We start from the raw sequence: 16785 nt of genomic DNA on the forward strand, positions 1-16785 counted from the left end.
GTTGGACTACAAGAAGGGTGCTTGTTGGACAACAGGAAGTATTTTTGTTGGACAACAGGAAGGGTGTTTGTTGGACAACAGGAAGTGTGTTTGTTGGACAACATGAATTATGTTTGGTGGGGTAGATGAAGTATGTATGTTGGACAACAGGAAGTGTGTTTGTTGGACAACAAAAAGTGTGTCTGTTGGACAACAGGAAGTGTGTTTGTTGGACAAGAAGTGTGTTTGTTGGACAACAAGAAGTATGTATGTTGGACAAAAGGAAGTGTGTTAGTTGGACAACAAGAAGTGTGTTAGTTGGACTACAAGAAGGGTGCTTGTTGGACAACAGGAAGTATTTTTGTTGGACAACAGGAAGGGTGTTTGTTGGACAACAGGAAGTGTGTTTGTTGGACAACATGAATTATGTTTGGTGGGGTAGATGAAGTATGTATGTTGGACAACAGGAAGTGTGTTTGTTGGACAACAAAAAGTGTGTCTGTTGGACAACAGGAAGTGTGTTTGTTGGACAAGAAGTGTGTTTGTTGGACAACATGAAGTGTGTTTGTTGGACAACAGGAAGTGTGTTAGTTGGACAACAGGAAGTATGTATGTTGGACAACAGGAAGGGTGTTTGTTGGACAACAGGAAGTGTGTTTGTTGGACAAGAAGTGTGTTTGTTGGACAACAAGAAGTGTGTTTGTTGGACTACAGGAAGTGTGTAAGTTGGACAACAGGAAGTATGTTGGACAACAGGAAGGGTGTTTGTTGGACAACAGGAAAGTGTGTTTGTTGGACAACATGAAGTGTGTTTGTTGGAACAACAGGAAGTATGTGTTTGTTGGACAACATGATGTATGTTTGTTGGACTACAGGAAGTATGTATGTTGGACAACATGAAGTGTGTTTGTTGGACAACAGGAAGGGTGTTTGTTGGACAACAAGAAGTGTGTTTATTGGACTACAGGAAGTGTGTAAGTTGGACAACAGGAAGTATGTTTTGTTGGACAACAGGAAGGGTGTTTGTTGGACAACAAGAGGTGTGTTTGTTAGACAACAGGAAGTGTGTTTGTTGGACAACAAGAAGTGTGTCTGTTGGACAACAAGAAGTGTATTTGTTGGACAACAGGACGTGTGTTTGTTGGACAACAAGAAGTGTGTTTGTTGGACAACAGGAAATGTGTTTGTTGGACAACATGAAGTGTGTTTGTTGGACTACAAGAAGTGTGTTTATTGGACTACAGGAAGTGTGTAAGTTGGACAACAGGAAGTGTGTTTTGTTGGACAACAGGAAGGGTGTTTGTTGGACAACAAGAGGTGTGTTTGTTAGACAACAGGAAGTGTGTTTGTTGGACAACAAGAAGTGTATTTGTTGGACAACAAGAAGTGTATTTGTTGAACAACAGGAAGTGTGTCTGTTGGACAACAGGAAGTGTGTTTGTTGGACAACAGGAAGTGTTTTTGTTGGACTACAAGAAGTGTGTAAGTTGGACAACATGAAGTGTGTTTGTTGGACAACAGGAAGTTTTTTTGTTGGACAACAAGAAATGTGTAAGTTGGACAACAGGAAGTGTGTTTGTTAAACAACAGGAAGTGTGTTTGTTGGACAACAGGAAATGTGTTTGTTGGACAACATGAAGTGTGTTTGTTGGACAACAGGAAGTGTGTTTGTTGGACAACAAGAAGTTTGTTTGTTGGACAACATGAAGTGTGTTTGTTGGACAACAGGGAGTGTGTTTGTTGAACCACAGGAAGTGTGTTTGTTGGACAACAGGGAGTGTGTTTGTTGAACCACAGGAAGTGTGTTTGTTGGACAACAGGGAGTGTGTTTGTTGAACCACAGGAAGTGTGTTTGTTGGACAACATGAAGTGTGTTTGTTGGAACAGCAGGAAGTATGTGTTTGTTGGACAATATGATGTTATACAGTTTGTCAGACAACAGGAAGTGTGATTGTTGGAGAACAGGGAGTGTTAGTTGGACAACAGGAAGTGAGATTGTTGGACAACATGAAGTGTGTTTGTTGGACTACAGGAAGTATGTATGTTGGACAACATGAAGTGTGTTTGTTGGAACAGCAGGAAGTATGTGTTTGTTGGACAACATGATGTATGATTGTCAGACAACAGGAAGTATCACTGTATGTTTGATTGACAACAGGACACATGTATGTTGGAAAACAGGATTTATGTATTTTTGACAAAAACATAACAAAATATGTACATTTGTGATTCTCTACTAAATGTTAAATAAGTTTGCCATTGTATATATGCGTACACATTGTATATATGCGGACACATTGTATATATGCGTACACATTCCCCATATGCGTACACATTGTATATATGCATACACATTGTATATATGCGTACACATTCCCCATATGCGTACACATTGTATATATGCGGACACATTGTATATATGCGTACACATTCCCCATATGCGTACACATTGTATATATGCGTACACATTGTATATATGCGTACCTATTGTAACTTCATTATCTAAAGCCTTCACAAACTGTCAGATGGTCCTGTTTTTGTCTGATGATCGACCATCCTCACAATCAAGTCACTATGGATTGAAATGAAGGTGACTCGGTTTTCAGGGCTTTACTATATCAAGGGATTTCAATTTGATTCTCATAGTTTTTATCAAAATGAATAAACCAATATGGAATTAAAGAGTGACCAAGTTTTTTCTCTCTTTTAAATAAATGAAAAACATTGAATTTAAAAATGATTTTTTTTATCAAAATGTTGAAAAGTAAAAAGCATAAATTTGTTGAACGATGTTCCTGATAGTTATATCACCTATATAGGAACAGACCAATACATGTGTTACTTTAGTACATGTGTATTGATCTTGTGATATATCAACACAGTGTAGATATCCAATGGCCTTGTTTTTTCTGGCTATTTGCTACCTGCATGCGCTGTTACCATAAAGCTCTGGAACAACAGAAAACCAGGCCAGGTAAACACAGGTGTTTACAGGTAAAGTGGTAGGTGTGTCACACACGAGTCAGAGATGTTTACAGGTATAGATAGTTAATAACAGGTGCGTTAGGTACAGACCAAGGACACAATCTTGTTTCAGAAACAACTTTATTAGGTCACTGCATAGGGAACAATGTATACAGATTGTCATCTCTAGGGTATCGCAATCACCAACAGATAACAATTATTGAATCTCGTTTCAGAAAGTGTTAAGAAAAAAAAAAAAATCTGAATTTTAATAATTGTATACAATGAAAAAATCATCTAAATTAGAAGTTAAAATTTTGCTCTTCTTACAATGATCTAGTGAAATGATAGTGATATAAGTTCATGAGTTAAAAGTTCCTAATATTATACATGCTCAATATAAATCACACCATGTAAAAATGAAGTTCCTTATCAAGGATTGTGCTCCATCCCCTGGAAAGATTCAGTTTTGGTTATCTGCATATATAGACTATTGCTAATGTGTTACAGTAAACCCTGCTCTCCTGCTGAAAGGTTTTTATATGGTACATTGTATTTGTGCTGACAGCTTGTGTTATGGTATTTGTGCTGACAGCTTGTGTTATGGTATTTGTGCCGACAGCTTGTGCTATGGTATTTGTGCTGACAGCTTGTGGTGTGGTATTTGTGTTGACAGCTTGTGTTATGGTATTTGTCCTGAAAGCTTGTGTTATGGTATTTGTGCTGCCAGCTTGTGTTCTGGTATTTGTCCTGACAGCTTGTGTTCTGGTCTTTGTGCTGACAGCTTGTGTTATGGAATTTGTGCTGACAGCTTGTGTTCTGGTATTTGTGCTGACAGCTTGTGTTATGGTATTTGTGTTGACAGCTTGTGTTATGGTATATGTCCTGACAGTTTGTTTTATGGTATTTGTGCTGACAGCTTGTGCTATGGTATTTGTGCTGACAGCTTGTGCTATGGTATTTGTGCTGACAGCTTGTGGTGTGGTATTTGTGTTGACAGCTTGTGTTATGGGATATGTGCTGACAGCTTGTGTTATGGTATATGTTCTGACAGCTTGTTTTATGGTATTTGTGCTGACAGCTTGTGCTATGGTATTTGTGCTGACAGCTTGTGGTGTGGTATTTGTGTTGACAGCTTGTGTTATGGTATTTGTGATGACAGCTTGTGTTATGGTATTTGTCCTGACAGCTTGGGTTATGGTATTTGTGCTGACAGCTTATGTTATGGTATTTGTGCTGACAGCTTTCGTTATGTATTTGTGCTGACAGCTTGAGTTATGGTATTTGTGCTGACAGCTTGTGGTGTGGTATTTGTGTTGACAGCTTGTGTTTTGGTATTTGTCCTGACAGCTTGTGTTATGGTATTTGTCCTGACAGCTTGTGTTCTGGTCTTTGTGCTGACAGCTTGTGTTATGGTATATGTGCTGACAGCTTGTGTTTTGGTATTTGTCCTGACAGCTTGTGTTATGGTATTTGTGATGACAGCTTGTGTTATGGTATTTGTGATGACAGCTTGTGTTATGGTATTTGTCCTGACAGCTTGGGTTATGGTATTTGTGCTGACAGCTTTCGTTATGTATTTGTGCTGACAGCTTGTGTTAAGCTATTTGTGCTGACAGTTTGTGTTATGGTATATGTCCTGACAGCTTGTGTTATGGGATTTGTGCTGACAGCTTGTGTTATGTATTTGTGCTGACAGCTTGTGTTATGGTATATTTCCTGACAGCTTGTGTTATGGTATTTGTGATGACAGCTTGTGTTATGGTATTTGTGTTGACAGCTTGTGTTTTGGTATTTGTCCTGACAGCTTGTGTTCTGGTCTTTGTGCTGACAGCTTGTGTTATGGTGTATGTCCTGACAGCTTGTGTTATGGTATTTGTCCTGAAAGCTTGTGTTATGGTATTTGTGCTGCCAGCTTGTGTTCTGGTATTTGTCCTGACAGCTTGTGTTCTGGTCTTTGTGCTGACAGCTTGTGTTATGGTATTGGTGCTGACAGCTTGTGTTATGGTATATGTGCTGACAGCTTGTGTTATGGTATTTGTGCTGTCGGTTGATTTTCCTTATCATCACTCTCTCCTTCATAGATACATTGATGTGTAATACTCATTATAAACATAGCTGGAATGAGTTTACCTCTAAGTTCTAGTCCTATGTTCAGTAGAAGGAGCATGTATATTGACATAGTGGAAGTCTGAAAATGCTGATTATCTTAAAAAAAGAATGATATTTTGTGTAACAAAATGGTCTGTAATGTTGTACAGTGTGATGTGTAGCATTTTTTATGCATATACATTATAAAGTTGTCAGGAGTTATATGAAGATCATGCTGGCAAAGATCCAGAGGTGGAGTATTCAGGAGAAGACGAGATTTTAACATTTCTAATGGAACATTAACTATAAAGTATATGACTTTTTGACAGGTATTTAAACATGTTTCATATTTGTATTTGATTTCTTTGGCTATAAATCTGTTTTAATTATCAAGAAATGTCCCCCCCCCCCCCCCCCCCCCCTATCTCTACCAAGCCCACACAATCCTGAATGATTCAAAACCATCAACAATAATAGGATATGAGTTAATCTCAGTGCATCGTCTTATGCCTGCCTCCCAAAAAGGATCTGTTTTATCACATACACAGGGCGTGCGTAAATTCCTAGTACATACTGAGAAAGTAGGGGTGCCTGGTACATACTGAGGTAGTAGGGGTGCCTGCCAACACATGTATACACCTATAGCTCCATCAACGTTACAAATTAAATTTGCCTTGAAATTAAAGCTGCTCACTGTTGTAATGATAAGCTGTCGGATTACTGGTTCTTCAGATTTTCAACACTCTGCACTGAATTACTGTGTTACTCCTAAATCTGAGAGATTTGGAGAGGAGGGCTGTTGATTATCATAGAGAGGTTGTAGAGGAGGGCTGTCGATTATCATAGAGAGGTTGGAGAGGAGGGCTGTCGATTAGAAGACATTGTACAGGTTATTATCATCATGGAGAGGCACGCTTCCATCCCATTCACATGGGCGTATATATGCAACAGTAAAATTTGCTCTGACAATTATCAGATTGATTTCAATTTTGGCATAAACATCATTCTGACATGGGAATTAATTGAATCATCTGTAAGGGATGAAGATGCATTTATTTTTATAAAGAATGGGTCAGCTTTTATAAGAAAAACATAAAAGGGGACTTATAAATGTGCTGGTACTGAAGCAAGGTGGCACTGAAATGAGAGGCGTGGTATAGAGGTTTCATCTATTTGATTTCTTTAGACATGTTTGGAACACTCAGACCTGTTGGTATTCTCCTTAAAACCCAATTAATAGCTCCCATATGCTTGGGATAGACCCAGCTGGTTTCTACAAAATTCTACTGATGTATACTAAATCTGTTTATAAACATAAAATAATAAACAAATCCACCCTCCAGAATCAGCAGCCAGCCTTTCTATATCACTTTAGTTCTCCATATACTTCACAATATCTCTACAAACAGAAAGCTGTCAGGAATCAGTAGCCAGCCTTTCTATATCACTTTAGTTCTCCATATACTTCACAATATCTCTACAAACAGAAAGCTGTCAGGAATCAGTAGCCAGCCTTTCTACGTCACTTTAGTTCTCCATATACTTCACAATATCTCTACAAACAGAAACCTGTCAGGAATCAGTAGCCAGCCTTTATACGTCACTTTAGTTCTCCAAATGCTTCACAATATCTCTACAAACAGAAACCTGTCAGGAATCAGTAGCCAGCCTTTCTACGTCACTTTAGTTCTCCATATACTTCACAATATCTCTACAAACAGAAACCTGTCAGGAATCAGTAGTCAGTCTTTCTACATCACTTTAGTTCTCAAAATACCTCAAATATCTCTTCAAACAGAAACCTGTCAGGAAGTCTTTTAGCTTTTCTAAATGCAAGTAGGTTTAATCGTGACTTATATTTTATAATATCCATAATTACTTTCATAATTTTCCATATTCCATAAATATTTGGTGATGCATTTACGAGTGTTCATATCAAATTCAGGCACGGCCATATTGTTTATATTGAAGGCCACAAAACGCAACATCTTGTGGCAAAATGCAAAAACAAGAGATGATATGATGAAAAATATGTACTCTGCATCCATAAAAATCTGGGTTTTTTTGGCCAACTAACAGGTGCTAATTTTAGAGCCAATTAATTGGATTACACGACTGTCATGTGCTATCACCAGTTAAATAGAAGAAAGGTAACACCAAAGTCTCTTGTTGTGTCTACACGACAACGGGGATGACACAGCATATATTTTTGTTGCTGTTCATAACAATGTGGACCAGGAAGCACATATTACTGTACTGTGTACACCACAATGGTACGGAAAGAGTTAACTTAATTGTATTAGAAATCCTTGTTGTCAGTGAACCTGACAGCTTGTTTCCACTTTGGGATTTTATGATGGTGCCCATTCTCCTACTGCCCATCCTCCTACTGGTCAGTAAGTCTTTGTACTATACGGTGTCAAGTTGTCCACAAGTCACATATTTAACTATTTTATTGGGTTCGAGTGAGTTTGATGCCGTTTTGTTTGCTCCCTAGTGGAGGTATTGGACCTCACTGGGATGGTCTAGTCAGCACTATGGTATGATGCTCCCTAGTGGAGGTATTGGACTCCACTGGGATGGTCTAGCCAGCACTATGGTATGATGCTCCCTGGTAGAGGTGTTGGACTCCACTGGGATGGTCTAGCCAGCACTATGGTATGATGCTCCCTGGTGGAGGTATTGGACTCCACTGGGATGGTCTAGCCAGCACTATGGTATGATGCTCCCTGGTGGAGGTATTGGACTCCACTGGGATGGTCTAGTCAGCACTATGGTATAAGAAATTTGCTGATTTAATTATGGTAATGGTTACTTTCCTGAAATTGACCAACTCTCATGACATGATAATTATGATAACTACCTAAAGTCCCAATCTCCTCTCTGCTTCTCTTCATCCTGTTAATCCAGTGTTTAACTTCAGTTTTTATTTATAGAAAGTGATGATCCATTCATGCATACTGGTCCTGTAGAAAAGGCTTCCAAATGGAGGTTAGGAGATTTCTGTTGTATTGGGTTACATTGGATGGCTCAAATAAAAGAACAGATGACCAAAACAGCTTATTGATAATTTTAAAGAAGAAATGCCCATACGCCCTGTAACACAGAGGCTGTCGGCCAACTGTTCATGGGGGTCCAATATTATAACCAACATCATCGGCTTGCTGTCGTCATTGTCACGGAGATTTAACATGAAGTTTATTACTGGGTTTGAAGGTCGGTTTAGTACATAGCTGCCTGCCAATCAAACAATCAGTTTCTTTTTTATCATCTACAGTGACTAGAGCAATTGTTACTTAGTTCTGAAGTATCTGATAAAATTATATATAAAAATGTAATTATTCGGCTTAACATTTATGAAATTGTCATAAATAAATAGAGTGTAGCTTGCCAGCATTGTGACGTACTTGGTAAGTCAGTGATGAACATCAGAGGTGTACAAGTTTTATAGAAAGTCCTTCAGTTTCATTGATCAAATTATCTTTGTGACCTTGAGGTACGTGACCTTGCCTAGACTTGTTAGACATCAATACAGTCTGATGGAGTGTATGTGTAAGGTATTGGGTGTGATTATAACATCGACCTTACATTTTGGTGGTTTGTTTGGGGTTTGTGCTGAATCATCTCTCACTTAGATCAGAAATTGCTAATCAAAGGAAATGAAATTGTAACAGTTATGTGGCCTCAAAAATCAACACTTACCTTACAGAAGGAGTCAGACTGATGGTGTAAGACTGGGGACAGGGTCGTAGGGGATTTATACCTTACAGGAGTCAGACTGATGGTGTAAGACTGGGGACAGGGTTGTAGTGGATTTATACCTTACAGAAGGAGTCAGACTGATGGTGTAAGACTGGGGACAGGGTCGTAGGGGATTTATACCTTACAGAAGGAGTCAGACTGATGGTGTAAGACTGGGGACAGGGTCGTAGGGGATTTATACCTTACAGAAGGAGTCAGACTGATGGTGTAAGACTGGGGACAGGGTCGTAGGGGATTTATACCTTACAGAAGGAGTCAGACTGATGGTGTAAGACTGGGGACAGGGTCGTAGGGGATTTATACCTTACAGAAGGAGTCAGACTGATGGTGTAAGACTGGGGACAGGGTCGTAGGGGATTTATACCTTACAGAAGGAGTCAGACTGATGGTGTAAGACTGGGGACAGGGTCGTAGGGGATTTATACCTTACAGAAGGAGTCAGACTGATGGTGTAAGACTGGGGACAGGGTCGTAGGGGATTTATACCTTACAGAAGGAGTCAGACTGATGGTGTAAGACTGGGGACAGGGTCGTAGGGGATTTATACCTTACAGAAGGAGTCAGACTGATGGTGTAAGACTGGGGACAGGGTCGTAGGGGATTTATACCTTACAGAAGGAGTCAGACTGATGGTGTAAGACTGGGGACAGGGTCGTAGGGGATTTATACCTTACAGAAGGAGTCAGACTGATGGTGTAAGACTGGGGACAGGGTCGTAGGGGATTTATACCTTACAGAAGGAGTCAGACTGATGGTGTAAGACTGGGGACAGGGTCGTAGGGGATTTATACCTTACAGAAGGAGTCAGACTGATGGTGTAAGACTGGGGACAGGGTCGTAGGGGATTTATACCTTACAGAAGGAGTCAGACTGATGGTGTAAGACTGGGGACAGGGTCGTAGGGGATTTATACCTTACAGAAGGAGTCAGACTGATGGTGTAAGACTGGGGACAGGGTCGTAGGGGATTTATACCTTACAGAAGGAGTCAGACTGATGGTGTAAGACTGGGGACAGGGTCGTAGGGGATTTATACCTTACAGAAGGAGTCAGACTGATGGTGTAAGACTGGGGACAGGGTCGTAGGGGATTTATACCTTACAGAAGGAGTCAGACTGATGGTGTAAGACTGGGGACAGGGTCGTAGGGGATTTATACCTTACAGAAGGAGTCAGACTGATGGTGTAAGACTGGGGACAGGGTCGTAGGGGATTTATACCTTACAGAAGGAGTCAGACTGATGGTGTAAGACTGGGGACAGGGTCGTAGGGGATTTATACCTTACAGAAGGAGTCAGACTGATGGTGTAAGACTGGGGACAGGGTCGTAGGGGATTTATACCTTACAGAAGGAGTCAGACTGATGGTGTAAGACTGGGGACAGGGTCGTAGGGGATTTATACCTTACAGAAGGAGTCAGACTGATGGTGTAAGACTGGGGACAGGGTCGTAGGGGATTTATACCTTACAGAAGGAGTCAGACTGATGGTGTAAGACTGGGGACAGGGTCGTAGGGGATTTATACCTTACAGAAGGAGTCAGACTGATGGTGTAAGACTGGGGACAGGGTCGTAGGGGATTTATACCTTACAGAAGGAGTCAGACTGATGGTGTAAGACTGGGGACAGGGTCGTAGGGGATTTATACCTTACAGAAGGAGTCAGACTGATGGTGTAACACTGGGGACAGGGTTGTAGTGGATTTACAGGTTTAATGAGACAGTAATGGAGGATGGTTAACAGCTTATATTGGTTAAGGATGTAAGACATGAGCAATAGGTTGGATATTTGGAAACCTGACCTCCCTTCCCTTTCCCCAAATACACACACTTTCCAGAAGAAGTCTGTGACCCTTGCTATGAGTAATATGCCATCTACATGACTGTAAGAATATGCTACACATTTTTAGAATAAAGAAAATAAAAATATAAGTCCTTGACAATGGGTTGTCAGGTGCACTACTTGGGATTATTTTTACTTCGGACCTGCAGAGAAATTTGGGTGGTGAAACAGAGTTGTGTATACGCCAACAAAAATGCTTGATCTGACATGCTGCAGTGCAATAACTTGACAGAGAAGAAGGTCACTATGTTGGCTGGGTCCTGATGTACATCAGCGAATAGTCTTTGCCTGTTTAGCACTGAGGCCTTCTGGTACACGTTGATAGAGACAACACCCCGGAGATGTCACGATATTGGCATCCTACAGCCGTGTCGGGATTGACATGAATTGTAGTGAAATGGTCATTAGATATGACGATGATGACATCAAATAGGTCAATGAGATCTCGTTTAGTACTGTACCTTCTGAGGGGGAGTTCTTAGGTACAACATCAGTCCTAATTATTCTCACGTTTTATCGACTTTTTTTTATATCAGTCTATCGTTGATTAACGTCAGAACTCTGGCCCTCTATAATATGTGGGAAATAAGCGACCCGCATCAGGGTCGCTCTTCAAACTGATATTTTAGAAACAAATCGTCTATTATTTTAGAAATATATAAAATGTTCTTATTTGGAATCAATAAATTGGCTTCATCACTCAACAATATCAATTTTCACAAGTTTGCCTTTCAGGGTCGTGATTCAAGGTCAAGGCCGCTATTACTTTCAATAGAAAATATTTGTCATCGCTCTTCATTTTTCTGTTGATTTGGAAGAAACTACAACACAAATATATATATATCTCAAACAAATTTGCGTTTCAACACTTTGAGTGGAACGGGTACGAATCCTACATGACGCTGCCTTGAGGAGTATGCCCAGTAAGGGAATTCTTGTCTCACAGACATTGTCAAGTTATAGAAACTTAAATATCTTTTTAAATTTCACAAATGTAACTGACTTATCCTATTTTTACAGGTGCTCACTCCGAAGTTCCCTGTGGTAGTCAAGTTAGGTCACGCTCATTCTGGTGTAGGAAAAGTAAGTATATGTGCCGTCACCTTTACAGATGACTTTTTACATATTTATTTCTCCAATGCATTGTTCTGTATTTATAGAACAGATAAAAATGCGGTATTAAATTATCAATCTTGTTCTTGTAATAAAAAAAGATTACCTTTGAACTAGATAACACTGAAGTACCTATCAATTTCTACTCATGCTTAGAAATATAAATGAAAACATTTGAAATCAAATGATTTTGGTGTAAAATTATCATAATGTTTCTGATTGTATTTCATTCTGCCATTAAGACTACCATGACTCACACAAGTAATCAGCTTACTCCTGGTTGGTGTATTCTGAACCAGCATTCTCTCTCAAACTCAGACATTATACATTGTAAGATTTAATTTGTCTATGTTAGTGGATATTTGGTACTCACAGGTTTCTATATGCCTAGTGTTTCTTTGTACAAAGCAGTTCAATATAATAGAAGTCTCTAAATAAGTTTATACAAGCTTCTGTATTAGTGGGGTTACGTGATACAAGTTTCTGTATAAGTGGGGTTTAGTTTATACAGGTTTCTGTATTAGTGGGGTTTAGTTTATACAAGTTTCTGTTTTAGTGGGGTTTAGTTTATACAAGTTTCTGTATTAGTGGGGTTTAGTTATCCAAGTTTCTGTATAAGTGGGGTCTAGTTTATACAGGTTTCTGTATTAGTGGGGTTTAGTTTATACAAGTTTCTGTTTTAGTGGGGTTTAGTTTATACAAGTTTCTGTATTAGTGGGGTTTAGTTTATACAAGTTTCTGTATTAGTGGGGTTTAGTTTATACAAGTTTCTGTATTAGTGGGGTTTAGTTTATACAAGTTTCTGTATTAGTGGGGTTTAGTTTATACAAGTTTCTGTATTAGTGGGGTTTAGTTTATACAAGTTTCTGTATTAGTGGGGTTTAGTTTATACAAGTTTCTGTATTAGTGGGGTTTAGTTTATACAAGTTTCTGTATTAGTGGGGTTTAGTTTATACAAGTTTCTGTATTAGTGGGGTTTAGTTTATACAAGTTTCTGTATTAGTGGGGTTTAGTTTATACAAGTTTCTGTATTAGTGGGGTTTAGTTTATACAAGTTTCTGTATTAGTGGGGTTTAGTTTATACAAGTTTCTGTATTAGTGGGGTTTAGTTTATACAAGTTTCTGTATTAGTGGGGTTTAGTTTATACAAGTTTCTGTATTAGTGGGGTTTAGTTTATACAAGTTTCTGTATTAGTGGGGTTTAGTTTATACAAGTTTCTGTATTAGTGGGGTTTAGTTTATACAAGTTTCTGTATTAGTGGGGTTTAGTTTATACAAGTTTCTGTATTAGTGGGGTTTAGTTTATACAAGTTTCTGTATTAGTGGGGTTTAGTTTATACAAGTTTCTGTATTAGTGGGGTTTAGTTTATACAAGTTTCTGTATTAGTGGGGTTTAGTTTATACAAGTTTCTGTATTAGTGGGGTTTAGTTTATACAAGTTTCTGTATTAGTGGGGTTTAGTTTATACAAGTTTCTGTATTAGTGGGGTTTAGTTTATACAAGTTTCTGTATTAGTGGGGTTTAGTTTATACAAGTTTCTGTATTAGTGGGGTTTAGTTTATACAAGTTTCTGTATTAGTGGGGTTTAGTTTATACAAGTTTCTGTATTAGTGGGGTTTAGTTTATACAAGTTTCTGTATTAGTGGGGTTTAGTTTATACAAGTTTCTGTATTAGTGGGGTTTAGTTTATACAAGTTTCTGTATTAGTGGGGTTTAGTTTATACAAGTTTCTGTATTAGTGGGGTTTAGTTTATACAAGTTTCTGTATTAGTGGGGTTTAGTTTATACAAGTTTCTGTATTAGTGGGGTTTAGTTTATACAAGTTTCTGTATTAGTGGGGTTTAGTTTATACAAGTTTCTGTATTAGTGGGGTTTAGTTTATACAAGTTTCTGTATTAGTGGGGTTTAGTTTATACAAGTTTCTGTATTAGTGGGGTTTAGTTTATACAAGTTTCTGTATTAGTGGGGTTTAGTTTATACAAGTTTCTGTATTAGTGGGGTTTAGTTTATACAAGTTTCTGTATTAGTGGGGTTTAGTTTATACAAGTTTCTGTATTAGTGGGGTTTAGTTTATACAAGTTTCTGTATTAGTGGGGTTTAGTTTATACAAGTTTCTGTATTAGTGGGGTTTAGTTTATACAAGTTTCTGTATTAGTGGGGTTTAGTTTATACAAGTTTCTGTATTAGTGGGGTTTAGTTTATACAAGTTTCTGTATTAGTGGGGTTTAGTTTATACAAGTTTCTGTATTAGTGGGGTTTAGTTTATACAAGTTTCTGTATTAGTGGGGTTTAGTTTATACAAGTTTCTGTATTAGTGGGGTTTAGTTTATACAAGTTTCTGTATTAGTGGGGTTTAGTTTATACAAGTTTCTGTATTAGTGGGGTTTAGTTTATACAAGTTTCTGTATTAGTGGGGTTTAGTTTATACAAGTTTCTGTATTAGTGGGGTTTAGTTTATACAAGTTTCTGTATTAGTGGGGTTTAGTTTATACAAGTTTCTGTATTAGTGGGGTTTAGTTTATACAAGTTTCTGTATTAGTGGGGTTTAGTTTATACAAGTTTCTGTATTAGTGGGGTTTAGTTTATACAAGTTTCTGTATTAGTGGGGTTTAGTTTATACAAGTTTCTGTATTAGTGGGGTTTAGTTTATACAAGTTTCTGTATTAGTGGGGTTTAGTTTATACAAGTTTCTGTATTAGTGGGGTTTAGTTTATACAAGTTTCTGTATTAGTGGGGTTTAGTTTATACAAGTTTCTGTATTAGTGGGGTTTAGTTTATACAAGTTTCTGTATTAGTGGGGTTTAGTGATACAAGTTTCTGTATTAGTGGGGTTTAGTTTATACAAGTTTCTGTATTAGCGGGGTTTAGTTTATACAAGTTTCTGTATTAGTGGGGTCTAGTTTATACAAGTTTCTGTATTAGTGGGGTTTAGTGATACAAGTTTCTGTATTAGTGGGGTTTATTGATACAAGTTTCTGTATTAGTGGGGTTTAGTTTATACAAGTTTCTGTATTAGTGGGGTTTAGTGATACAAGTTTCTGTATTAGTAGGGTTTAGTTTAAGGGCTGGTGAAGTAGAAAGCTAATTTCAACTTTCATTGTTTTCATTCACATTGAAATCAATAAGCAGAGGGTGAATGATGGTCATCAATTTGAATGAAACTTTTGTCAGCCACATATCTTCTGCATTTAATATGAGATGAACTTTTATGTGTTTTTGTGTTACTTTGTGACCACCACAGGTGAAGGTAGAAAGTTTTGAATTGTTCCATGAATTAGCGGGTGTGTTATCGCTCACCCGTCTGTATGCTTCCTCAGAGACCTTCATAGATAGCCGATACGACCTGCATTTGCAGAAAATTGGAAATAATTATAGGGCTTTTATGTGAGTTCCATCCTCAACCCCAAACTGCATGTGTATTGTCAGTCGGTGTGCTAGATGAGTGTTAGCTATACATTTGTATATATAAACCCAGTGGTTCTATCTTGAGTGGATATGTAATGCTATTGTGTGAATGTCCTGTCTGTTCCCAAATCTTACTATATAGACATGGGTATTCTCACTGTCACTGGGCAAAAAGTCAAGGAATAATCTCAGGACCCAGGGTCAAGGTCAAAATAAAAGTCTGAAAATAACATAAGGCACCTGTAGCTATTGTTTGACTCACTACATTTATTATCAAACAAAATAACAAAATTTGTCCAAGCTTCATTGACTAATTATATGTCAAAAGTCAAGGTTGAAATTGAATGTAAAAGTTGGAACTTCTTCATGAGTGAATGCCATTTTAAATCAAACTCAATTGAATTTGATGGACCAATTTCAGGCCATAACTGTAGGTCAACATAAAGGAAAATAATGTCAAAAACTGTTTCATACCTGCTGTTTTCTGAATTGCACTGTAGGTATTGTTGTTTTTAGAAAACCTAAGAGTTTAAGCAATCCATACAATCAGTAAAGTTTGTAGGCTCAGGCACCAAAGGTCAAGGTCAAGGTCAAGGTCAAAATCAGATATCGAAAGACTCAAAGTGAACAAATGTCAGACAAGCACAAAATACATGTTGAAGGTCAAAATAAAAGTCTGAAGTCACATTAACCAAAGGTCAAAGTTCAAACAATGACAAGGTCAGGGTAAGAGGTCAAAGGTTAATTAATGGCAATTAAAGTCATGATAAAAGGTCAGAGGTAAGTTTATGTTAGAGCAGTATACCCAGGGTATGTTTGTGTTAGAGCAGTATCCCCAGGGTAAGTTTGTGTTAGAGCAGTATCCCCAGGGTTAGTTTATGTTAGAGCAGTATACCCAGGGTTAGTTTATGTTAGAGCAGTATCCCAAGGGTTAGTTTGTGTTAGAGCAGTATCCCCAGGGTTAGATTGTTCTAGAGCAGTATCCCCAGGGTAAGTTTGTGTTAGAGCAGTATCCCCAGGGTTAGTTTATGTTAGAGCAGTATCCCCAGGGTTAGTTTATGTTAGAGCAGTATCCCAAGGGTTAGTTTGTGTTAGAGCAGTATCCCCAGGGTTAGTTTGTGTTAGAGCAGTATCCCCAGGGTTAGTTTGTGTTAGAGCAGTATCCCCAGGGTTAGTTTGTGTTAGAGCAGTATCCCCAGGGTTAGTTTGTGTTAGAGCAGTATCCCCAGGGTTAGTTTGTGTTAGAGCAGTATCCCCAGGGTTAGTTTGTGTTAGAGCAGTATCCCCAGGGTTAGTTTGTGTTAGAGCAGTATCCCCAGGGTTAGTTTGTGTTAGAGCAGTATCCCCAGGGTTAGTTTGTGTTAGAGCAGTATCCCCAGGGTTAGTTTGTGTTAGAGCAGTATCCCCAGGGTTAGTTTGTGTTAGAGCAGTATCCCCAGGGTTAGTTTGTGTTAGAGCAGTATCCCCAGGGTTAGTTTGTGTTAGAGCAGTATCCCCAGGGTTAGTTTGTGTTAGAGCAGTATCCCCAGGGTTAGTTTGTGTTAGAGCAGTATCCCCAGGGTTAGTTTGTGTTAGAGCAGTATCCCCAGGGTTAGTTTGTGTTAGAGCAGTATCCCCAGGGTTAGTTTGTGT

The 16785-nt window shown here is 38.5% G+C and overlaps 1 protein-coding gene across 2 annotated transcripts in view; it reads left to right on the top strand.

Moving 5' to 3' along the window:
* LOC110442041 (synapsin-like) overlaps nt 1-16785 on the top strand; it is a 174831-nt gene that overhangs the window by 119110 nt on the left and 38936 nt on the right. The window contains exons 7-8 of one of the 2 annotated variants that reach the window (XM_021485558.1): nt 11656-11718; nt 14990-15132. In XM_021485558.1, the coding sequence (XP_021341233.1) occupies nt 11656-11718; nt 14990-15132 (206 nt within the window). The remainder of the gene's footprint in view (nt 1-11655; nt 11719-14989; nt 15133-16785) is intronic. The other variant, XM_021485486.1, reaches the window with a different exon arrangement.

This window comes from Mizuhopecten yessoensis, unplaced genomic scaffold (assembly GCF_002113885.1).
Source record: "Mizuhopecten yessoensis strain PY_sf001 unplaced genomic scaffold, ASM211388v2 scaffold221, whole genome shotgun sequence".
Taxonomy (NCBI): Eukaryota; Metazoa; Mollusca; class Bivalvia; order Pectinida; family Pectinidae; genus Mizuhopecten; species Mizuhopecten yessoensis.